The following is a 23,906-nucleotide window of genomic DNA, read 5'->3' as shown; positions in this document are numbered from 1 at the left end:
GTTCATATGGGTGAAGCGAAAATAACTATATATTCAGATCGGATACTTTGTGGATCATAGTGGATTCCTGTTCGACCTTTGCTAGCTTAGGTGCTAAATTGGAGAAAAATGTTGGTGTGAACACAAGTAGAATCAAAATGAAGGTGAGCCGGAGTACTAAACACGATAAATGAAGTTTTTAACACTTATTTTTCCCATCTAAGCACACACATCCTTTTACACCACCAAGATTTCATTACTGAATTCACATCATATATTCTGCTAGACACGAGCTCGACTAATGCTTTTGAAGTTCTCATCGTGTGAGCATGGAGATTGACAGCAACAAACAACCTCAACAAATTTAGGATGCTTTCCATCCAATTCTTTGTATCCCTCACTCCATTTCATGGATGATTGAGATTAATTTCGATCACATTTCATTTCCCATTTCTTCTATTTTCTCAAAAACACAAATTACTAGTCCCTACAAACCTATATCACTATATTATTATTCCTATCTATCCTAAACAGACCTGATCCGACTCAAATTTCATCTGATAAATTAACTCTTAACTCGGAGTATCTATTAACAACTCGATAATAATACAATCCTAATTACCATTCCTACAGCCTATCTCGATCCAACCTGAACAATATACAGTACAAAATCAAACAAATTACAAATTTACCGTTATTAATTTACGAATAATTATCCCTTGTCTCTCTCTTACACCACGTCCAACTTTCCACATCCTGATTCAACCGAGTTCACCGAGTTAAATTACTTGTACACATTCACACGGAAACTAATTAGGGCACCAATTTCCTCTTTAATTTGATTTCAATCACTTTCTGCAATTCCGATTTTCAGAAATCAAACTAATAATTTTAGTGTTAAACGCATAATTTCCACGTTTTCACAGCTGATCAAATCATTCATGCGCGAATCCAAGGTGAGCTACACTATTACGCTACTCAAATTCTTTCTTTTTTGTTTTTCATCTTAATTATGCTTAATTCCTCATATTGATTAGGTTTAATTTGTATTTCGAAATTATTTGATCAATTTGTTGCTAGTGGAAATTGATTTCAATGTCTTGAATTTATTGCATTGTATTTTGTTGACGGTTTGGTTGGAATTTAGAGGGAGCTTTGATGGTTGTCGATAAGCGCATTCGTTTCGCGGTATTATAATGTAAGGATGATTTAAGAATGTCTGATATCGGGCCTGAGAGTGCAATAAGAAGCAGAAGCTAATAGAAAGTTAGCTCAATTTCGAGTAGGAGTAGTTGATAGACCTCGATTAAATGAGTCGATACTACTAGCGGGATATTATTGATAGGTTTTTTGGTGTCAAAGCAGCTACAAGGGTCGTGCAATACAAGAGGATGTGGGGTGTGGGGTGGAGGGATGGCGGGATTCATATTTGCGACCTACTGTCCATAGTACTTCTGTTTTAACCACTAGATTGAGACTTGTACGGTAGATGCTATTGATAGCAACAATGTAGTTGTTGTGAATGAAAATGTTGTAAACTTCGATGAAGAGGATACTTCTTATGAATTTGCTTCATATTTGTGACCTGTCGTCCATAGTACCTCTGTGTTAATTGCTAGATTGAGACATGTAAAGTAGATTGCTATTGATAGTGACAATTAGTATTGTGAATGAAAATGTTGTAAACTTCGATGAAGAGGATACTTCTTATGAATTTGTTTCAAGTCAAGGGAGGAGGATGTCTCCTTTCAAGTAAAAACTAAGAGTATAGAATATAGATAACATCGAGAAATTTAGATGCCTCACGTTGAAGTTCATAGTGGCTGAAAAATTCAGTTTTAGTTTTCATTTTCCAGGTTTTGTACTAGTAATTGATATGAGTAGTGAAGAGCAAAGTAGAACTAGGGAAGATGATAAAGGGGGAAGAAAAGAAGAAGCATCGATGTCGGGTGATGTTGAAGAGACAGACCCTGATTTGTTGAGGAATACGCCGTCGAATATTCGGAGATTGGAGGATGAGATAGAACAGTTTGAGGGAAGGCACAAGTATCTTGCTCATACTACAAGTCCTTCTGATGGTGGCGATGTTCGTTGGTACTTTTGCAAGGTCCCTTTATCGCTTAATCGTGAGTTTTCGTGTTGCTCCTCTTTTCACTTTTGTTCGTGTCAATTGCTTAAGCTGCATCATGAGAGATTATTTGGTTTGATTTCAGCAAAGTATAGCATGCTGTTGAATGACTAAGGATAGAAGTTTTTGGAAGGGATTTGTTTTTGTGCTGTTTTGATGACTATTGTTGATAATTTCTTATTGCATATGATCTTAGGATGATAGAGTCGCCTGGAATTGGGTATGATATCACATTGTGTTTTGTGATCAAAGACACAAAGTTAGTCATATGGCCTGACTTTTCTCATCGGTAATTGACCTATCCACAAAGTCACAGTATAATTAAATGATTCAGAAACATGATTCTTTTCCATTCAAAAAGTACTTTGCGCAGCCATTAGCTACTTTAAATACCGTCATACTTTGTTTATTTTTATTTAACTTTTTAAACTTCTATTGCATTTTGCATTGTTTTAGTATTAGAAAAATACATTAAAAATGTGAAAATATACTCTGTATTAAAATAAATTGAAGAATATTGGACCCCTTGGTTTGAAATTTTGGACCCATTGGATTCGGGTCGATTTGGGTCCACCCACCATGTATGGCACGAGTCTTTTTGCATGTTCTATTTTATATTTCTTTTGAAATATTGGGTATTTCTCTCTTTTAATGTAATTACATTAATGCATGTATTTTGATCCCAAGCCAAAAACTTTCTGATGCGTAATGCTTGTACAGAGTTGGCCGCCTCTATCCCACGTGCAGAGGTAGTTGGTAAAGGGGAGTATTTCCGTTTTGGTATGAGGGATTCTCTTGCTATAGAGGCATCTTTCTTGCAGGTCAGTCTTCAACTTTGTATACTTGATTTACGTTACATAACTGTGAGGCACCATTAGCTAGTAATGTTTTCTGCTAAGCACGTGGCTTCGACTATACAACTATCCTAGGAAGCAGATTGAGAAATCAGCAGGTCTCACTTCAGACGGCCTATTCCGTCTGAAGGCTTCAGACGGGCCTTATGTGAATATTTTTATGGTCAGATGTGACCATTTTTAAATGGTAACATAAGGCCCTTTTTTTTTTGCTGAAAATATATCTAGGCTGACATGTCTGATTAGCTATTTCTGAAATTAGTCTCTTTTTGTTCCCTTTTGCACAACAGAGAGAGGAAGAACTGTTATCTCAGTGGTGGAAGGAATATGCAGAATGTAGTGAAGGTCCTAGAAGGCGAAGTAGCTCTAGTAGTCAGACAGAGTCACCGCTAATCTGTCAAAAATCCGAAGTCTTCATTGTTGAGGAGGAGAGAGTTGGAGTTCCTGTTAAGGGTGGCCTGTATGAGGTATCAACTTTCATTTATTCACGATTTAGTCGGGGAGTTTATTCATGTATCTGGAAGATTGTCATACAGCTTGGCTGTTAGTGCATTGAGTCACTCTGAGAGACATTTTGACACCTTTTACGCTGGCTGATGACTGAATATAATGGTCCTTCCATTTATCCCAAAATGAAGTTGCTTTTGGTGTCACAACCCATGAAGTTAACTGGTTCATATTATTCCGAAGATATTACCAAAAGTTAGTTTTAAACTTCGTGCTGCGATGTGAAGATTGTGATTTTACGAATTTGATGCTACTACAATTAGTTAGATACCACTTTGTTATCTATAACTCTATTAGCTCATATTCTATACGGACTTAGAAGAGCTGCGCACTGTGGGTAGGATATTTAGGTTCGCCAAAAGTGGAAATTATGTTGAAGGAAATTTGTCGACTAGTTGAGGCTATCATGTGAAACTAAAATGGAAATAAATGAGGGAGGGGTGGTGGACACAAAAAGAGTAGAGACTGCAATGTGGAACATTATGATTTACAAAGTTGATACTAGAGTGAATAGAATCGACATTGCTACCCATGTAGCTCCATATCTCTATCTTTAAAGACTTGGAAGTTCTGTGGCATGTGACTAGGTTTATGTTAGTAGAAGGTGACAATTATTTTTAAGCAAATTGGTTGAACTTAATTTTTAAAGCCAGTCTGAACTTTGCAGCGTATCCGGATTTTTTTTCATGGTTTGTGGAACATTAAAGTCAAATATTACTGAAGAATGTAATATTATTTATCCATTTAAGCCTTCACAAACGTGACATTGCTTTGTCTTGTTGTGGCTTTAATGATTTATATTGAAGGCCATGAAAGCGATATAAGGTGGTGGCTTGGAAACCAAATAGAATTTCCTATATTAGCAAAGGTATAACATCCAAATGTAGAGTTGGATGTCGTATACTCGTATCGTATATGTGAAGACAAGTGGGCTATTGCATGGAAGTTCACAATGACTGTCAAATTGTTATTTTTTTGAAGATTCATTGCTTAAGCTTGTTTAGTTACTTGGTTCAGGTAGATTTGGCGAAAAGACATTGTTTTCCTGTGTATTGGAACGGGGAAAATAGACGTGTTTTAAGAGGTCATTGGTTTGCACAAAGTGGAGGCCTTGATTGGCTTCCTCTTCGCGAAGATGTTGCTGAGCAACTGGAAATTGCTTACCGTAGACAGGTATTTGCAAGTTTCAGTATGGACTTATTTTAGGCATTCAAATTGCCTCAAATGCTATCTTAGTTTCTTGTATCTACAGGACTACAACCTTTGCCTTTTAATTTATAATATAGTTGTTTTCTGCTGAATAATTTAAATTTTTAAAAATTTATTTGTTCTTCTCTCCTTTATTACACCTTTTTTACCAACTACTTTCTTATATATTTTACTTGGTTTACTTTTAAGGCATTCCGGATCCTTAATTCTTTTCGGTTTCCAAAATCGTTTTAACTTTTCTCTCGATTTAAATTTTAAGTTTTTATAAAAGAAATCCGGAATTCGATTTTAAAACCTGTAAGTTTACCTTGACTTTGTATTACATTTTCGCTCTCCCTTTTGTTTTTCATTTTTCCCTTCTCTTTTCGCATTGTGAGGTGTGCGTTCACCCAGGGACGGTTCTAATAGGATGATTCATGTCAGCCGACCCCAAATCATTTTGGGATTAAGGCTCTGTTGTTGTTGTTGTTGTTGTTGTTGTTGTTGTTGTTGTAAATGTGCTTGCTTTCTGCTGATTGATAATATATCTTCAGTTTATGCAATAAGTTCTATAACAACCACAGGCTTGTAAAATCACAGGAGGAACAAGATATCTTATAGTCCTTTCTACTTCTGTACATTTTGTTTATTATGGTATAATTGTGGAGCTTTGTGGTGAAGTTTTAGTCTCCACAAAACTTGGTTGTTGAAGTATGACAAAAACACTGGGTTCTCTATTTATTTATTTTATTATTCCATTTTTTTAATTGAAGAGCAGTGGAAATCTTTATATAGTTCATTTATCAAACACTACCTTCTCGTCCATTCTGATAAGAGTGCCATTAGAAAAGTTCCGTAATAGGATGAATTAATATTTCAAATGAGTTTAAATGAGCTATGAGGGTTGCATAGGGATCTGAATTTTTTTATACCTATTCAGCTCAATATAGTCAGTTCAGTTCGAGTCAATCATTTTGGTACACATTATTTAAAGGGCTTCACGAATAATCCAAGGTTACCGTTGCCGAACAATTGTTCTCTCCTAACAGATTGTAGAAAGATCAACAGGTAGTTGTAGATGAATATTAGAGAGTAGGATCCATGAGGGTGGTAACTTAAGATTACTTTGAATTTTTGGCTGCATCTACAGTCCTTAAACATGCATTCCGCATTATAATTTCAAGACTGACATGATTGATGTTTCTTTTTAGATTTGGCATCGGAGGACTTTTCAACCATCTGGACTCTTTGCTGCTAGAGTAGATTTACAAGGATCTACACAAGTATGATATTGCACTGCCCGAAGTAGAGATCTTGTATCTTGAACTGGATATTAAGTTTTTTTTTCCTTGTGTATTCATCTCTATGCAGGGACTTCATGCCCTCTTTACTGGAGAGGATCCTACTTGGGAGGCGTGGCTGAATGTTGATGCTTCTGGCTTCTCTGGCATCGTTAATTTAGGAGGCAATGGTATTAAACTTAGGCGAGGATATGCTGCATCTCCGTCTCCAAAGCCAACACAGGTTCATTCCTCTTAGCTTTATAGTGTGCTTTGATGGACGTTGAAATGATCATCACTTACTGAACAGCATGCCAACATCCCTAAATAATCTTTGTCACCGTTCTCATAAATACTCCCTCTGTGCATTTACCTATTAGTTGGGAGTTGGGACAATGCCACATGCATTAAGGAAATCATAATGGGAGAGCAAAATGAATGAAAACGTTTTAATTATCACTTTGTGACTGCTGTTTTGTTTGCTATTCCTGATCATTTTATGTAAGTATGTAACTATTCCTTTTCTGTAGGATGAATTGCGTCAGCAGAAAGAAGAGGAGATGGATGACTACTGCTCACAGGTTTATCCCCTTGCTCCCTTGTCCTTCCCCTAATGTTCTTTTATCGTATAACCTTTTAGTTCCTTTTTTCACTCTTTAGGTCAGATAACCATCATACTTATTTTAGATGCTAAAATCTCTAACAAAGTGAAAGAAACATACCTTCCCAATTACTGGTGAATTTAGATAAATGTATCCTGTTTGTATTGATTCTCAGTTGAGTATCAAAATTGATTGTTGCGATTTGCGGTCGTCCTGATCTCAGCTTAACCCCATCAGGCTTCATTTTAGATACCGAAATGTAACAATGTGAAAAATAAGAAGCCTTTCTTCCCAACCATTGGAAATCTGAGATAAAGTGATCCACTCAGTCTCAACTCTTAACCCAGTGCCTTTTATGCGGTTCCATTACTAGACCCTGAATGATATCACCCTGAAGGCACTATAAGAAGACGAGCAAAATGGGGATTGAAGGTGCAACACTTTACTCAGTCCCATGTCCCACTTTGTTAGAGGAGAGGATGTTTTTGCTCTACTAACCGAATATTCACTACGTTTTCTTATAAAAAATATTTTTGCTATGTTTTTATTTATCATCGTCATTATTGTAATTATTTTTACAAATGACATTTATCAATCAAGCGTTTGATGTGGACATGTGGTGAACCTCCATACCCACTTGCCTTTAGGAGTTTATATGTTGATAAGTAGAGTAGAAGGGGAAGAGTGATGAGACTACCCATGTTTGGTTTGGAAGTGATTAATTGACTTGACCAAATGAAAACCTGTCATTGAATCTGTCACAGACGACAACAATTCATTTAACAAGGTTTGAGAGCCACAAACTTACGAGTGAATAACGGAATAAGGCAGGTGGTAGATGGGCAATCTAGCCAAAATACTTTATAAATCTACGTTTTTCAAACAGATGCTTAGATTCCCATCTTGCCAGCCTCTGGTAGTATGGTGTATTTCACTGCTCTAATCGTACATAGATTTGAACTTTACGAATCTCAGCTGCAGGCCCTAATGGTTGATACAGTAAAGCATTATTTGTATTTATCATTTTATTGTGAAGGTCTGCATAATCCAGTTGAGAATATTCTTTGCCCCAGAAGTTTTTTGAGCCTACACTTCTTGTCATCCAAAAACACGTCTTGTGGATGTAATAAGATTATCTTGTTGGAGCTGTTGGCTCTGTTGCCATTTTCCAACCCTCTGCCGTAGTGTTGTCGAGTTCAATATGTTATTAGCTTCTTGTGACTGTTATATTGTACATTTCCAGGTTCCAGTTCGTCATTTGGTGTTTATGGTCCATGGTATTGGTCAGAGATTGGAGAAATCAAATCTGGTAGATGATGTGACAAATTTTCGTCATATTACCTCTAGCCTAGCTGAGAAACACTTGACTTCATATCAACGTGGCATTCAGAGAGTACTCTATATCCCATGTCAGGTAAGCATTTTCTCAGTGTGTCTTCAGATCACCTGTTTCTTGTTTTCCACTCTACTTCCTCTGCAACAGAATAACCCAATCACCCAGAAAATAGTCATAAAGCACAGCACCGATAAACTCCGTTGTCATTCCTTCATAGCTCGACATAATAAGGTCGCAGGTGGTCCATGGTTCCAAATCCACATGCCTGTCTCTTCCCTTTGACTTTTAAGAGTTGTATCCATAATGATCAAGCAACATCATAGGGTAAAAAATAGGTGTGAGATACGCTTACGGTTGCAACATCACATCATGCATATATTAGGGTAGCTCGTGGGCTTTCTCCATTGCAACATGTCATATGTATTAATCTTAGCAATGCCATAATCCAAGCAAAAGGAGACTTTCAACTCTGAATGAAATTGGCAATGATATAAGGTGGATATCAAGTAAGCATTCTAATATATTTAAGGAAGGATTTACAAGATAACTAGAGAAGGATTTTCGTTTGACGCTAGCCCACACCAGAACCCTATTGTATTATTAAAGAAATAAGCTCTCCCATCGTCCGATATTGAAGGTTTCAAGTTTCTACATCAATGGAGCCTATGGAGGTCCTAAGAGTCGATTATGCTGAGGTTGAACATAGAAACATGATTTCATACAATACAAAAAGTAGATATATTTGTATACGAGGAAACATAGTAGCGGAAGAGTCATCCCTAAGCCCAAACTCCATCGTACTTCCACATATGATAGTATTTTTATCTTACTCTTTCATTCATCCTTTCTTTGCTCATGTTTTTTCCCCCATTCACTTTTAAACCCCTTTCTATTGGATAAAGCTTAATATTATCTCAGGAGGATGTGATTTGGCCTCCGTGTAATTTTTATTAGCTGTAATTTACGCTTTAGCTCCCTGGAATATGAGAAGAAGAAACTGTACGTAACTGAATGAAAACTAAGTGAACACACTAAGAAAACTAGAAAAGGCATCCATGGGTACACAATGTTAGCCTGTTAGGGATACTACAGTGGAATTTTCTATCTTCAGTAGCATTCGAATGCTACTTTAGGTGTAGGGACTTATGTTATGTACAGGAAAGTTGTCTGCATATGTGAGTTTTCTATTCTGTTTTCCAGTGGAGAAAGGGCTTGAAGTTCAGTGGAGAATCTGCAGTTGAGAAGATAACTTTAGATGGTGTGCGAGGTTTGCGTACAACTCTAAGTGCAACTGTTCATGATGTCTTGTACTACATGAGCCCAATTTACTGCCAGGAGATCATTGATTCGGTATGTAATTCTGTTGTCTTTTTTTTATATTTGAGTTTTGGTGGTTCTTTGTCGGCAAGATTGTCTATTTTTTTTTATCTTGTTTTAGCTGTCTGTGGGGGTGTGCCGGTGTGTGGTATGCCTTTATATGTATTGCCAGCTTGTGCATGAAGATCTGTGTTTTGGTATTCAGGGGAATTCTATTGACACTAACTTGTAAGCTCTGACTTCCAGTACAAGTGTCAAACCCCCAGCAGAGAAATAAAATAAAAAAATGTGCCAAATTTTTGTGCTACCAAATTTCTGTGCTCCGTAGAATGCCTCTTGAACTAGTGATGCTCATTTTATCAATAAAATTTTATTTGCATCTGGAGCTGTTACAGCTGGGACACTTATTGTGGTGGACACGTGCTGATATCTGTACGAACATATTCGGTATGATGGGAGGTCATGGAACTCTTTGTTCATCCTCCTTCATGCATAAAAATTGATGAAAGTGTTGCAATGTCTTCATTTTTTTGTCGAGTTTTAAATTTCGTTATAACTATGTTGGTACTTGCCACTTGGTACCTTAAGGAGAACTTTGCGTGTTATAGACAGTCTTGCTCTTTATTATGCCATGAAATCTGAATATCTGAAGTTCAAGCACATTTTTAGGCTTGTTACCCTGGGTGACTGAATCTGTCAAAAGTAATGTTACGCAACCTTATGAGAAATCAACATCTCCATATTGTCATTGAAGATGCAACATTGAAAAAGCTGTTTTGTGCCAATTTTGTTGTATTTTCCTTGCATTTCTTTTCTGGGTTTGGTTGTAGAACATGAAAGAGGAAATTTGTCACGAGCGTGTGTTGCTTTTTCTGGTGCATTTGGTTAGAGTCGGAGAAGATTGCCTACTTGTTTGGGCCCTTAATCTTTTAGCATGGAGGAAAAAAAGGCCTTTCTTGCTTCTCTTTTGGCGTATGCCACTGGTGTTTCTTAGAGATTACTGGGATTGGGTGATTATAATTTTCACAACTTGTTCCTGATGCTCTATTAAAATTTAAAAGAACTTACTTTGTCTAAAAAAGATTACCTCTTTCTGTGGCGTGGGGGGAACTATAAGGAAGAGATTAGTAAGGTAGTGAACTATTTTCAGTTGTACACCACAAAACATACTTTTGTTTCTTAATGAAGATTCATGGGAGATCGTCGATTTTTATTTCCCTTCAGTTTTCATTTTGTACAAATTATTTCTTTGTTTAATAGTTGTGGCAAGAGCCAAGCGATTATAAGTTATTGACGTGCTACTGTTCCTAGTAAAGAGGCTCAAATGATAAATGTCCCTCTTTGCAGGTCTCAAATCAGTTGAATCGATTGTACTTGAAGTTTCTAAAGAGGAATCCAGGCTATGACGGAAAGGTAGAGGTTAATATGAATAATTAGGGTGATTTTATTTCTTTCTGTTCCTCCATCTAGTTCTGAATTCAATTTGAAAAGGTAGTCCTAAGAATGAATCCTAACTTTTTCAGGTTTCTTTATATGGTCATTCCCTTGGAAGTGTTCTTTCATATGATATCCTTTGTCACCAAGAAAAGTTGTCATCTCCATTTCCAATGGATTGTTTATTTAGAAAACAAGTGAGAGACGAGGAGCCAATTGGGAACGTCTCCAAGTTATCTTCTCAAGCCGGGGATTGTGAATCTAAAACGTTGCAGGAGAGTCAGCACGTTCCAGCTGGTTTTGAAAATGAAGATGCTAAAAATTCACACCCGATTATCGGCGTCTGTAATTCCACCATTTCTTCATCTGGAATTAAATCTTTTGGTGAAGCCCCCAATACTACTCGAGACACTTTGGAGGATACACCTAATGTGGATGGTGTTTTACAATCTAATGTTTCCGAGAATGTTGCCGGGGATAAGAGCTTGTCACATACAGGAGATAAAGACATGGATACCATCGCTCTTAAGTCAAAGGTGGGCTCCATTACCTATGGTTTTATTTGGATACACTGATAGGATGTAACAATATCTATCATTTTCCTTTCAAATCATTCATATGTTGGAAGCATTTTAACGTGTAACTTGTTGGAGGGCAGATGAGTCCCTCTGTTAGAACATGAAAATGGGTCTGGGCCTTACCCGAACGGAGTAGAGATGGACCACTTGACAAACATGAGGGAGGTTCCATCCTAAAACCAATCGGCAATAGGAGTAGCAGCCTCCTTGTGTTGGTTTATAAAGTGGTACAATCTCTCTTCTCCATGCAATGTGCGACACTCATGTGCGTTTATATTCCAACACCCTCCAATCCAATTGGCTAACCAAACTCGGTATATTGGCCCATCCTTGCGCTTTTCAGGTCTCCCCCTCCCCCCCCCCCCCCCCCCGTTCCCTCTAAATTCATTCATCCAAACAAAGGGTAAACATGTGTTTCTTCTAGGATTTAAATGATTTTCTTTTGTTAAATGATGTAGCTTGAATATCTTGAAGGGCGAGTGATGGAATTGGAAGCACAACTTGGTAGGACTAAAACTCGTGGTAAGTACTGCAGTGATGAAAAACAATACTCTCTATTTGGGGTGTAGTACATCTTTTAAGATATGCATTAGAGCGCTAATTCTACGCTATGGTTTTGGCCATATTGGTGCAGGAAATGATGATGTACATCCAAACGTTTTAGATCAAGATGAATCCATGAAGATTCAGGCTGCGTTAGATGATTCACCTATGGGCTATAGACCTTTTATCAAATACACAAAGCTTGAATTTAAGGTGGTTCCCTACATTGTTGTACTCGCTTCTATGTGTTATCTATGATGCTGGTTTTTTTTTACCGATGTCTTGTTATTCAACAGGTTGATACATTTTTTGCTGTTGGTTCTCCTCTCGGTGTCTTCCTTGCCATCCGAAATGTACGCATTGGGATTGGTAAGTGTCTTAGACTCTTAGTCCTTAGTTGTCTTATAACTTTGTTGGTTTTGACGATAGCGGCTTATTTTTGCGCTTCCATTACTAGTTATCCTTGCATCACGCTAAAATTGCATCGATTGTTATGGGTGTATTCTTCTGTGAGTGTCTTTCATGAATGAAAGAAGAAATAGTTGAAGAGATGTAAATGAAGAGATGCCTGATTTTCATGCTTATGAATGATTATTTCTGCTTGTGTAGGTGAAGGTGGGGAATACTGGGGAGAGGAAAATGTAAACGAAGAGATGCCTGCTTGTCAGCGAATGTTCAATATCTTTCATCCTTTTGATCCTGTCGCATATAGGTAAGTGTCACCCTAATAACTGTATTATATTTTACTTCCCTGTAGCTATGCTATAGTTATTGGTAGGAGTTATAGCACTTATTCCCATTGGGAATTCCATGGTGTGTGTGTGAGGGGTGGGTGGGGGGAGGCACATGAGCATGAAACTCTCCCTTTATACTGGTTTTCTTGTACTGTGAAACCATTATCTGTTTGTACAAAAAATAATATAAAAATATTTTTGTTTACCACAGAATAGAGCCACTGGTATGTAAAGAATATGTTAGCAAACGCCCTGTCATTGTTCCATACCACAGAGGAGGCAAGCGGCTGCATATCGGATTTCAGGTATGGCTTTAATAAAACATTGCCTGCCATGTACACACATTAATTGATGTGGTTACTTGCTTTTTTATTCTGACTTAATGTGCTCCAGGATTTTGCAGAAGATTTAGCATCACGATCGCAGTCAATTGTGAACCATCTGAACTCTGTCAGAGTGAGTTCTGCTTATTATATGATGTATTAAATATTATTGACTTATTTCCCGATACTTTACTCACTTTATTATCATTCCTTGTATTTGGGAGTATGCTCTACCTTTTAGAAAGGGGACTGAAGTTTGGTTAAGATCTCAACTATTTGGCACAACTGATGATTAAATGGTTGCTCGTACTCCCAAGTAAAAATTTCATCTATGGAACAAATAAAACACCATTTTACTGACAAATTAAGAGATGAAGAGTGGTATAATTACCTAGTATTTAATCTCCATAGAGCCTTGTCAAAAAACGGACTCTTGGTACCCCTGTTCTCAGAAGTATCTTGGTTCAGCTTAGGGAATAAGTTACTTACCTTCTTAAATTCCCTAAGAGGCTACGACAGTTTCGTGGCTTGAGGAAGCATTTCAACATCTACTAAGTTAGGATCCCCGATCGAGTTTATGGGATGTAGATGTTAAGAAAAAAATGCGATATCAAACATTGTGAAGTGATCTGGATTTTTCCTTGTGAAGCAACATATTCGTTTTCTTCCCTCTTCACCGAAAAATATTACTCCCTTCGTCCCGGTCATTGTTGTCCTTTGGTTTTAGCACAAAGACCAAGGAAAGAGGAGGGGGCCAATTATTAAATGACAAGTGGACCAAATTGAGTGTGAATGATCAAATTGCTCATCAAGTTCATTCTTAAAATAGAAAGGACAACAATTGATTGAGACACCCCAAAATAGAATAGGACAACAAATGACCGGGACAGAGGGAGTATTTACTTTGAACAACATATGATTCTATAGTCAGCAACCTGCCGACCTCAGCGTCCGCCACTTCATTTATTAGTTTTAATTAATGAGAATTGAACTTTCATATCCATTAATTTATGTTCTCACTCTTGACATCTAGAATTTGTTTTTGAAAAAAAGCATTTTTTTATTTTTGATAGGTTCAAGTGCTAACCGTTTGTCAATCAAGAAAGCAAGATAGGCTTGAAGGTATGTGGAGATAGCCAATTGCTTACAATGGTAAAAACATACAAAGTTTAGTGAGAGTGTTTCTTCACTTATTGTTCATTGTTGTATAACTTGAGTTATTTTGCAGAACCAGAAGAAGATGAGTCTGATGAAAAACGCTCTTATGGTTCCTACATGATAGAAAGACTAACTGGAAGTGAAGAAGAGCGTATTGATCATGTTCTTCAGGTATGTACGGAGTTTTTTCTATCCATCTGTTCTATGTAGGATTCTAGTGGGCTTCACTTCTATCATTTTATGTTGGCATGGTGAATCTTTTTAACCTCTCGAATCAGCTTCTGTTGCACATTGCATACATGATATTTTAAGTTCTACGGCAATTAGTTCTAATTGTGACTTGATCTTCACTTGCTAGCTTGAAATGCTATTTTTGTTGCCCGAGGAAAATAAAGGTTCAACGAAGATGTAATATGAGATTCCTTGAAACGAGCAGTCATTATCATAGGAACTGTTATACTTGAAGATTTTATAATGCATGGTACCCCTCAAATTTTCGACTTTCTACATGATGCCCCTACACTTTTTAAAACATACATAGTACCCCTAATTGTTGTCATTATCACTAATGTACCCCTAAACTTTATTTTCCGTCAATTAAACTCGGTTTTAGGCGTTAGGTAATAACTTGGACGCGTAACCAAACTTGTCATTTATTATCCCATGTCATAAGGACTCTATTAGGCTCAATATCCATCTCGATCCTAATATTTATTGATATATATGGGCTAAAAAAATTTTGACGGAAAATTTATTGATTCTTTGCCAAATTATCACGTCCAAAGATGGATATTGAGCCTAATAGAGTCCTTATGTCATGAGATGATAAATGACAAACTTGGTTATGCGTCGAAGTAATCACTTAACGCCTAAAACTGAGTTTAATTGACGGAAAATAAAGTTTAGGGGTACACTTAGTGATAATGACAACAATTAGGGACACCATGTATGTTTTAAAAAGTGTAGAGGTACCATGTAGAAAGTCGAAAAATTGAGGGGTACCATGCAGAATATCCCTAATATTAATCTTGGAAATCAAATTGGGGCGAAAACCTACTGAAACAATAAACCAACACTACACCTACTTAACATGTTTATCTAGGCACACCTGTAGCTTCTGCATATATTCAGATCTGAAGAGTGCATCTTCTGGATTTTAGTATCTCTGGATCTTAGAGCGGTTCAAAACTAGGCACTGACTGGCTACTCTGATCGATCCGGGCAGTTCGGTCCAGACTGATCCAGACTTGTAGCTTACCCAGCAGGTCTTTGGTTTTGGATTATCTGTTTTGGGGTCCCTGGTATGTTGCATACCGGTGATCTGGTTAAACCCGGTCAGGACCAAAGACTGGCTATATACAATTTTGTTCGTTGAAGGAGTGCATGAGTGGGTCAATTAACTTTCTCCAATACCGCACACCGTTTTCAGTTTCTTTGCTTTTGTCCAAATTTCATCTTTTGTGTAATTGCAATGAACTGCTTGTTTGCTTCAAAATAACACGGTCTTTCTAGCTCCTTGAAATCACTGACGAAACAATTTACTAAAAGTTGTGGAAAAAAGTTGTCCTTAATATTGAAGTACTAAGAAAGATTCAATTGGTCTTATTCATTACAATATCCATATCTCCATTTGGCATCGTTACTCTCTTGTAACTCTCTATTATAATCTTCTGTTTGCTTATTGTAGGATAAAACTTTCCAGCATTCGTATATATCAGCTATCGGAGCACACACGTAAGTTCATAGTCATGACTCCATTCTTGTTTCCCTGCTAGTGTTTTAGAAGACGTAAAATGCCATTGGATATTTGAGTATAAATCTAAAACAAGCTTCCTATGCTTCCTGTCCTAAATAGTGTTTGTATTTTGATAAATGTAGTGATCGAGCCCCCTTAGTTAGACGGTAAAATCAAATAAATTAAAGTTTCCATAGTAATTGACCCCTTTTATTTGCAGTAAAAATGAAATCCAACTTTTATTCTTTTTCACATTTGTCGGCTTCATACCTTTTGTTAAGTACTCCACACATTTGTGCAGAAACTATTGGCGCGACCTGGATACAGCTCTCTTTATGCTTAAACACTTATACCGGGACATTCCTGACGATCCTGAACAGCCAAATATGCACAGAAGAGAATCAAAGGTAGTCGGTGTTTCTGCAAGTTGGTCAGACAGTAAAACCATTGAGGAAGAACTTCCTTTGACATTCTCTGGGAATTCCCCAAAGATCACCAAGAATGCTATCAAGAATTTCTGGTGAACTTTGTCGTGCATTGCTCAAAAGTCGAGAACTATTGTACAGTCTAACAGCTAAAACCAAGGATGTTGTATATGTCCGAAGCCGAGTTATTTATCTAGCGTTGGCTTTGTTATCTTTTGTACTAGCCAAATACGCAGTAGGTTGAGATCATATATAATACTCCGCGGTACTGTGTTCTAATGTAAATTGTGTACAGTGCGATAGAATCATACGAGTATGATGTAGAAAGACTCGAAAGTTGAAATTATATCTACGTGCTAAATTGAAGCACGATATAATCATGTGAACCGTTCTATGAAACACAAATTTACTTTAATACACGTGCAAAATGGTGAAATTTGTGTTCGAGATAGACTATTAAACACCAAAGATACTATGGAACACCCTTACCCAAACCTTGGGCGGAATCGGTTACTTACGGTACTTCATCAGACTATGTACTTGGTCCATAGTTCAACACGGATCCTTTTCCGTGCATTTTGTCCTCGAGCTCTAAGACTATTGACCAGCAACCAACTCTATATTTTTTTATCACAGACTTCCAGATCAGAGGTGCACTTTGTTTATATAACTAGCTTTCATTCGATTTAAATACGGAGTACTAGTTATTTAAGCTTATCAATTGATCTCTTCATTTAACATGGGTTGTTTGTAAACTTACTTTGAAGTAGAGTCTGAGACGAGTCGGAATAATAAAGAAATAATAAAAGTTAGTGAAAAGTTAATGTGGGAGAGACTTAAACTTGAAGAGTCTTATTGATAATCTTACCCTATGTTTTTCGTTGAACTTTGTCTACTCGATTTACATTCAAATCCTCATTAGTTGTCTGTGCAGCTCCAAACAACTTAATAAGGATTGCAATTAGTCTTATTGTATACGGGAATATCCGTTTAAAGATGTAGATGGGTTAAATAATCTCATTTTTACATAAATAATAACTTCCACCATCCACTTGTTGGTTGTCTTATTCTGTAAATGGTCACATATTTAACCCGTCTACAACTTTAGAAAGTCAGATTTTGTTGCTTGTAACACCAAACACCCCTTTATCAATTTTTTAATTAATTAAACATTTTAACTGATAATGGATTAATCCAACTCAAAGTAACAAATATTCGAACCCAATATTAATGACCTAAAATTAAATGTCGAAATAGACTAAAGTATATACGACTTCCATAAAGAAATGGGTTATTTCATGTGAATAATCCAACCTAAGTCTCCTCTTCTCGTATTAATCCAATCCCAACTAATGTTTAACTGAGAATAATTCTATTTAGGGATAATTCACATGGTGCCCCTGAGGTTTGGCTTATTTCACGTGGTACCCCTGCGTTTAAGTTTGTGCACATGGTACCCCTCAACTTTCATTTTAGTGCACGAACTACCCTTTTTCATTAACGCTGTCAAATATTAAACGGCAGCAGGTTTATTGACTTGTTGGGAAAGTTTGTTGAAACCCAACAACCTTTTGAATATCCAACTAACTAAAATTTGTAACTAACTACAACTAACTAATATGACTTTTACCAAATACCCCTGAAGTTTGAGATTTGTGCACCAAATACCCTTGAGGTTTGAGAATTGTGCACCAAATGCCCCTGTTACCAGAAATGACCTCTAACGGCTAGAAAAGTAGCCGTTGTAGTTATTGCATATAAAGAGAGTTGATGTTAAAATTTGGAGCAATGACTCTTAAACACTACTACAAACACATTCCTACTATAATAATGCAATCATCATCTAATTCAAGATCTAATTCAAAAGGGGTGCAAATTGATAACAAAAATTGCCCTAAATATAAGAAGAGATTCAACATAAGGTCATCTGGACCTTTGGCAGCAAATCCATCAAGATTGTACTACAAATGTGATGAATGTGAATGCTTTCAATGGTGCAAACCAAAAAATGAAGACATGAATGAGTTGGTTGGTGAGGAAGCTGCACAATTTCATGATGCTAATGCTATACAAGAGTTTAAGAAGAAACTGAAGGAACAAAACAACTATCATTTGTGACTTAAAAAGAGAAATTGTAGATTTATCTAAAAAGTTTCAATTGAGTTTGAAAATAGGGATAATAATGTATATGTTTTTAGTCTATATTATAATGAAATAAGTGTTCTAGCATTGTGATATAAAAAAAAAGATTTCAGAAACCTAAAACAAATTACATGCATTATATAACATCATTGACATCCAAGCATCCAAGAGTTTAACCCAAAAACTTACATGATTCATCCAGTTCAACAACTAACAACCAACTTACTAACAGCCTACTTATCTAAACAGAGTTACCAATTCTTATCCAATAGGTACCATTTATCTAACCCAAAAAATGAATAGTTAGAAGTTGGAATTGACATTACAAACACAGTTATAATGTCAATTACAACTCCTACAAAAAGTCAAGTTAAATCCAATGTTTTCAGCAACTAAAATAAAATATTACCACATTAACTTCTAAATCAGTTTGGAGATTGATTTGTTGAAGTTGAAGCACCATCAGTCCTTCTCTTCTTTGTTGTTGGACCACCTTGGCATGATCTTGCATTGTGGCCTATTGTCTTACAAATAGAACATCTGATGATGGTGGACCTGCTGCCTCTCTTTCTCTTTTTCTCATCAAGCTTCCTCTTTCTTTGTCTAGCTGGCCTTCCTGCTGATCTTTCTTGTAGTGGTGGCTGGATCATAGGAAACTGAAATTCAGGCCACTGATCTTTATCAGGCATAGGGTGCATGATATTGCTATAAATTAATTTATAGCACATCCCAGAGAAGTAGCCATTCAGATATTGCATTGGTTCTTCTTTGTTGTGATAGATGACCCTACATGCATGCTTACATGGTATCCCAGTCATCTGCCATGCCCCACACAAACATGTTTCATTCTTCAAATTTACAGGAAAGGTAGTTGTGGTACCTTCAACCACCTCAAATTCTCCACCTCCAGCTTTTATCACTCTGCAATGCCTTGAGTCTGAACAATTAGACTCAATAATACCCTTTGCATATGGGGTAAGATCATATGGTTGCACAGCCTCAGCTATATCAATTCTTTCTGCTATCTTGTTCATCTGATATTGCCTTATCTCTTCCATCAAGACAAGAATTGGTTTGGCCCTCATGTCATTAATCACAGCATTAAAAGACTCAACAAAGTTTGAGGTATTATGATCACAAGTTGTTAGTGGATCAAATTGATGTATGGACCATTGTTGGGGAACATTAGACAAGTAAGCAAAAGCTTCTCTAGAAAGTCTAGCTATACCTGTCATTGCTTTGTTGAAGACAAATGGTGATGTTGTATTGGCAGCCTTCCAAAACAGATCATGATAGCCAGGCCCTGCCCATTTCTCCTTGAAATTTGTGTACAAATGCTGAGCACAAATTCTTCTTGTGGCAGTTGGGAACACATTTGATATAGCCTTCTCAACACCTTTCATTCTATCACTAATTAAAGTCCAGTCCCACTTAGTACAACCTTCCTTCTGAAATGCCATCTTCAAATTTCTGAAAAAATAACTTCATGACTCAGTTGTCTCCTTACCAATAATAGCATATGCAATGATAAACAAGTTATTGTTGCCATCCAGAGATAATGCAGACAATAACATTCCCTTAAACCTCCCCTTCAGATGACAACCATCAACTCCTATTATTGGCCTACAACCTCTCAGGAATCCTTTTGTCCAGGCAGAAAAGCTAACAAACATTCCCTTAAAATAGGTCAACCTGTCAGTGTAAGGGGAATGCCAGGTAATAAGTGCCCATGAACCAGGGTTGGTCTGTTTGATCATCTCAGCATAAGCAGGGAGAAAATTATAAATTTCCTCATGTCCCCCAAACACCTTCTCAACAACTACATTTCTGACCTTGTACATTGTCCTCTTTTTTTACAGTAATTCCAAACTTACCCATTAACAAGTCTGTTATGCCCTGAACTGGCATACCAGGATTTGCAGTCAATTCATCTTCTAATTTAGAAGCCATCCATTCAGTTGTTGCCATAGGATTGCACTTCAGGAAATGGCATTGGATATGTTCACCACTAGAGGTGATCGTGGGCCAGGCCGGGCCGGGTTTGAGCCGGGCCCAAGCATTAAATTAAGCCCAAGTGTGTGGGTCGGGCCGGGCCGGGCTACAAGTGCGGGCCTATTTTGTCGGCCCAAACCCGGCCCATGCGGGCTTAAGCGGGCTTTCGGGCCGATTCGGGCCAATTCGGGCTAAATATTTTTTCTCTTAAAATAAGTTTAGAAATCCCCTTTTGAAGTTATAATACTTTGTGTATTTGTTATCAAAAATTTGGTATAGAATTGTCTGATTTTTTTCGAGTATTGCAATTAAGAAGTAGTAACCTAATGTAGCTTTTATGATATTGCTTGAGGTGACTTATACAAACTAAATGCACAATTTTTAGTAGTGTAATAATATATTTTAGTGCGGTGCTCACTGTATGTTGTTGTAATTTTGTAATTGATTTGATATTTGTTTTTCTTTAGGCTCAAAAACATTGACTTAGCACGCCGATAATGGTAAATAATTTATCGGCACTAATATGATACAAAATCATTAGCTCATTTTTTATCATATAAATACTGGTGAAGGAAAATACTAAGCCTTATCAAACTAATACATGTAAACAAGTTATTACGGCTTATTTACAATACAACAATTGATTGGTTAATTATTTTACTTAATGCTTATTAACATTCTTAAATTATACATATTTATAAATTTTGCATATGTTCGGGCCGGCCGGGCAAAATTCGGGTCAGTAAGGTGGCCCAAACCCGGCCCTATTATATTGAATCGGGTCATGGGCTTCGGGCCGTGGGCTTTTCGGGCCTAAAATCGAGGCCCAAGCCCGGGAAAAAATCGGGCTGGGCCGGGTCGGGCTAGCGGGCCTGGGCCATATGATCAGCTCTATTCACCACTAATTGTCTTGATTGCCCAAGTTAGTTTATCAGGGATTATGGACGCATGTATCTTCCAAGTACAATGTTCTCCACTACACTCATCTCTGTACCTCACTTTATCAGATTTGCTGACTATAACATTGAATCCTTCTTGAATGCAGTAATCAGAGAGCACTGATACAAAGTCACTCTTGGTTTGGAACAGTAACCATGGCCTCAACTTAATCTCACCCCACCTTTCAGGTACATACATCTTACCATTATTGTATGCCTTATCCAAAGAAACTGCCTCATCCCCTTCCTTTGCTTCATTAACTGTCTTATCAAATGGATGCATTTTATCCCCTTCCACTGTTTTATCAAATGGATCCTTGCTACACTCAGATGATTGCTCATCCTCAGTACTATCTTCATCTTATTCACTCTCTTCATCAAAGGCAGAGCAGTCTTCATCAAATTCCTCACTCTCTTCACCTTCATCCTCATCCAAACCCAAATTTATTGGCTCACCCCTTCTCTTACCCCTTCCTGTCCTTATCTCAGTTGCCTCAGCATCACTTCCAGGAGTACTTGACTTAGATTTTGGAGTATAAATACCTTTTCTCTTAGCAGTTGATCTAGGAATTTTCTGCTTTGGGTCAGGCCTTTTTTTAAACAATTGAGACAAGTTTGGGGTACTTTCAAGGACATTTTGATTTTCTATGCTAAATCTATTAGCAGTTGGGCAATTTTGGGTGTACTGACTTGGTGGAGTGTTTGTTTGAGTTTCAGGGACATTTTCAGGTATGATGGTGGTGGTTGGACTTTTAGGAGTAGTTTCATGAGAAGTCGGGTTGCTGTTTGTTTGAGGTTCAGAGTTAGTCTTGTTTTGAGGTTCGGGATTGGTCTTTTTTTGGGGTTCAGGGTTAGTCTTATTTTGAGGTTCAGGGTTGGTCTTTTTTTGAGGTTCAGGGTTAGTCTTTTTTTGAGGTTCAGGGTTGGTGTTTTGTTTTGCTAGATCAGCCAACTCTTGAGACTCAAAGACTCTAGTATAAACACTCTCATTTGTCTCCACATCCACAGTAGGCACTTCAATTGCCAAAGGTTCAACTAACAAACCTTCACTCTCCACTCTGTTTTTCTCCATCCTTTCCTTTTCTTTTTTCTTCTGCATCTCCTTCCTCTGTTCTTCCATCATTCTTGCCTTTTTTATTTCAGCCACTAACCTAAACTCCGTAATTGGCTTATTTGTGTCCTCAATCCACACATCAATTGTCTCAAAGCTTTCATAATCCCAAAACATTTTCAGTAAATCCCCATCATCCTTAATGTTTACCTTAGCATCATTCCTTCCTCTATAATACATAGCATAGACAGAGGGCAATAAAACTTGTTGTTTCTCAGCAACAACCCCAAGATCAGCAATTATATCTAGTAATTGTATAAAATCCACATCATATATAGCGTAATCAAATTTTTGCCCTTTGTAGTGACATTGCAACCAAAACGCAGCTTCCATCCTACCATTTTAAATCAAGCATTATTTAAATACAGTCGAGTAAAACCCTAACCCTAATTATTTCAAAAAAAAATTAATAATTGACAAAATCACTCCAAAATGGAAAGGAATAACAAAAGGAATAACAAAATCAGAAAAACAAACAAATACCCTAATTATTGAATTGCAATATTCATAAAACCACATCAAAAACCCTAATTAAAATTCACAAAACAACAATTATCTACATGCAAACAAAATCGTTTACAAAAATCCTCATTTAGGTATGAGTTAATCACAAAACAAAAAAAAAAGATTCAAAGAAACAAATTTTAACCAAAAAATAAAATAAAAATAAAGATGAAGATTGTTACCTGGAATACAATAGCAACGACGAAGATGATGAATATGTGATCAAAATGAAGAAGATTGATGAAAAATAAAAGCTGATTTGGGGGTTTTTCGGGTTGATGTGATTGATTGTTGAGGTTTGTGGAGGATAATCGTCTGATGTTATGAGGAAGTGAGAGAGGTTGTCCTTTTTTTTTATTTGTTTATGAGTGAAATGGGGGGAAAAGAAGTTAGGTTGATAGGGAAAAGGGGGTAAAATAAGTTAGGGGTTGAGGGGAGATGACGTCGTTATAACGGCAAGAAAAGTAAGGGTAGTTCGTGCACTAAAATGAAAGTTGAGGGGTACCATGTGCACAAACTTAAACGCAGGGGTACCACGTGAATTATCCCTTCTATTTATTGCATCATTTAACTTGCACCGAACTCTTCTCCTCTTCTCCTTGAATATATCATATTTCATCCTCTGTACCTTCATCCCTTTCATCTGCTTCACCATCAATCACCAAACACAAACAACAACAAAAAAAATCAAAACTCCTGACCGTCCATCACCAATCCCCCAATCTTCTCTTCCTCAATCCTCACTCCTCGCCGCATCTCCGCCACAAACCCAATAATAATAGCAAACCTTGGGATAAACGGTAGAGACGTGGTTGATATGGCGACTTTGACCAAGGAGAATCTGAGGAGGCTGTTTATGAACATAAAAACACTATCCTTAGTTATTATTATGGAATCTTTATTCGATGCCTATGGTTTACACCTGAAATGAAATGAACTTCAATACCCCTGGTAGTCTTGAATCACAAGTAACATGTCCCTTGTTATAAGGCTTTGCAGGTGGACCTTTTGAAAGCTAGGAAATGTATATATACAAAATGGTAGGATATGGGTGTTGGTTTAATTGCAGTAACAGATAAGAACCAGAATCGAAAATAA

General features: G+C 37.1%; 2 protein-coding genes across 4 annotated transcripts; one reads left to right on the top strand and one right to left on the bottom strand.

Moving 5' to 3' along the window:
* Positions 1 to 269: 269 nt before the first annotated feature.
* LOC141586584 (phospholipase SGR2) lies at positions 270 to 16,536 on the top strand. Of its 3 annotated transcripts, none has more exons than XM_074407871.1 (22): positions 270 to 935; positions 1,836 to 2,105; positions 2,828 to 2,928; positions 3,252 to 3,428; positions 4,486 to 4,641; positions 5,868 to 5,939; positions 6,028 to 6,180; positions 6,467 to 6,517; positions 7,782 to 7,952; positions 9,075 to 9,224; positions 10,539 to 10,604; positions 10,715 to 11,161; positions 11,662 to 11,725; positions 11,838 to 11,959; positions 12,043 to 12,115; positions 12,356 to 12,458; positions 12,692 to 12,785; positions 12,874 to 12,936; positions 13,877 to 13,925; positions 14,032 to 14,132; positions 15,649 to 15,695; positions 15,998 to 16,536. In XM_074407871.1, exons 2-22 carry the CDS (start codon positions 1,856 to 1,858, stop codon positions 16,218 to 16,220), a joined length of 2,733 nt encoding a protein of 910 aa, XP_074263972.1. In that variant the 5' UTR covers positions 270 to 935; positions 1,836 to 1,855; the 3' UTR covers positions 16,221 to 16,536. The 3 variants fall into 3 exon arrangements, with proteins under 3 accessions (XP_074263972.1, XP_074263971.1, XP_074263973.1); XM_074407870.1 differs by having other exon boundaries at positions 318 to 935; positions 1,822 to 2,105; XM_074407872.1 differs by having other exon boundaries at positions 599 to 935; positions 1,822 to 2,105; positions 4,473 to 4,641.
* A 2,152-nt stretch (positions 16,537 to 18,688) lies between these two features.
* Positions 18,689 to 19,723, bottom strand: LOC141587911 (uncharacterized). The gene has a single exon (XM_074409375.1). The coding sequence runs from the start codon at positions 19,721 to 19,723 to the stop codon at positions 18,689 to 18,691; it is 1,035 nt and encodes a 344-aa protein (XP_074265476.1).
* Positions 19,724 to 23,906: the final 4,183 nt, after the last annotated feature.

This window comes from Silene latifolia, chromosome 6, assembly GCF_048544455.1.
Source record: "Silene latifolia isolate original U9 population chromosome 6, ASM4854445v1, whole genome shotgun sequence".
Lineage (NCBI taxonomy): Eukaryota > Viridiplantae > Streptophyta > Magnoliopsida > Caryophyllales > Caryophyllaceae > Silene > Silene latifolia.
This window is presented reverse-complemented; position numbering and strand designations above follow the sequence as displayed.

What these genes read in the sequence shown, in the direction of transcription:
- LOC141586584 (XM_074407871.1), top strand. Translation starts at nt 1,856, where the DNA reads ATGAGTAGTGAAGAGCAAAGTAGAACTAGGGAAGATGATAAAGGGGGA. An exon ending in CCATCGCTCTTAAGTCAAAG is followed by an intron (nt 11,162 to 11,661) that starts GTGGGCTCCATT and finishes TAAATGATGTAG; the next exon opens with CTTGAATATCTTGAAGGGCG. An exon ending in ACCATCTGAACTCTGTCAGA is followed by an intron (nt 12,937 to 13,876) that starts GTGAGTTCTGCT and finishes TATTTTTGATAG; the next exon opens with GTTCAAGTGCTAACCGTTTG.
- LOC141587911 (XM_074409375.1), bottom strand. Translation starts at nt 19,723, where the DNA reads ATGGCATTTCAGAAGGAAGGTTGTACTAAGTGGGACTGGACTTTAATT.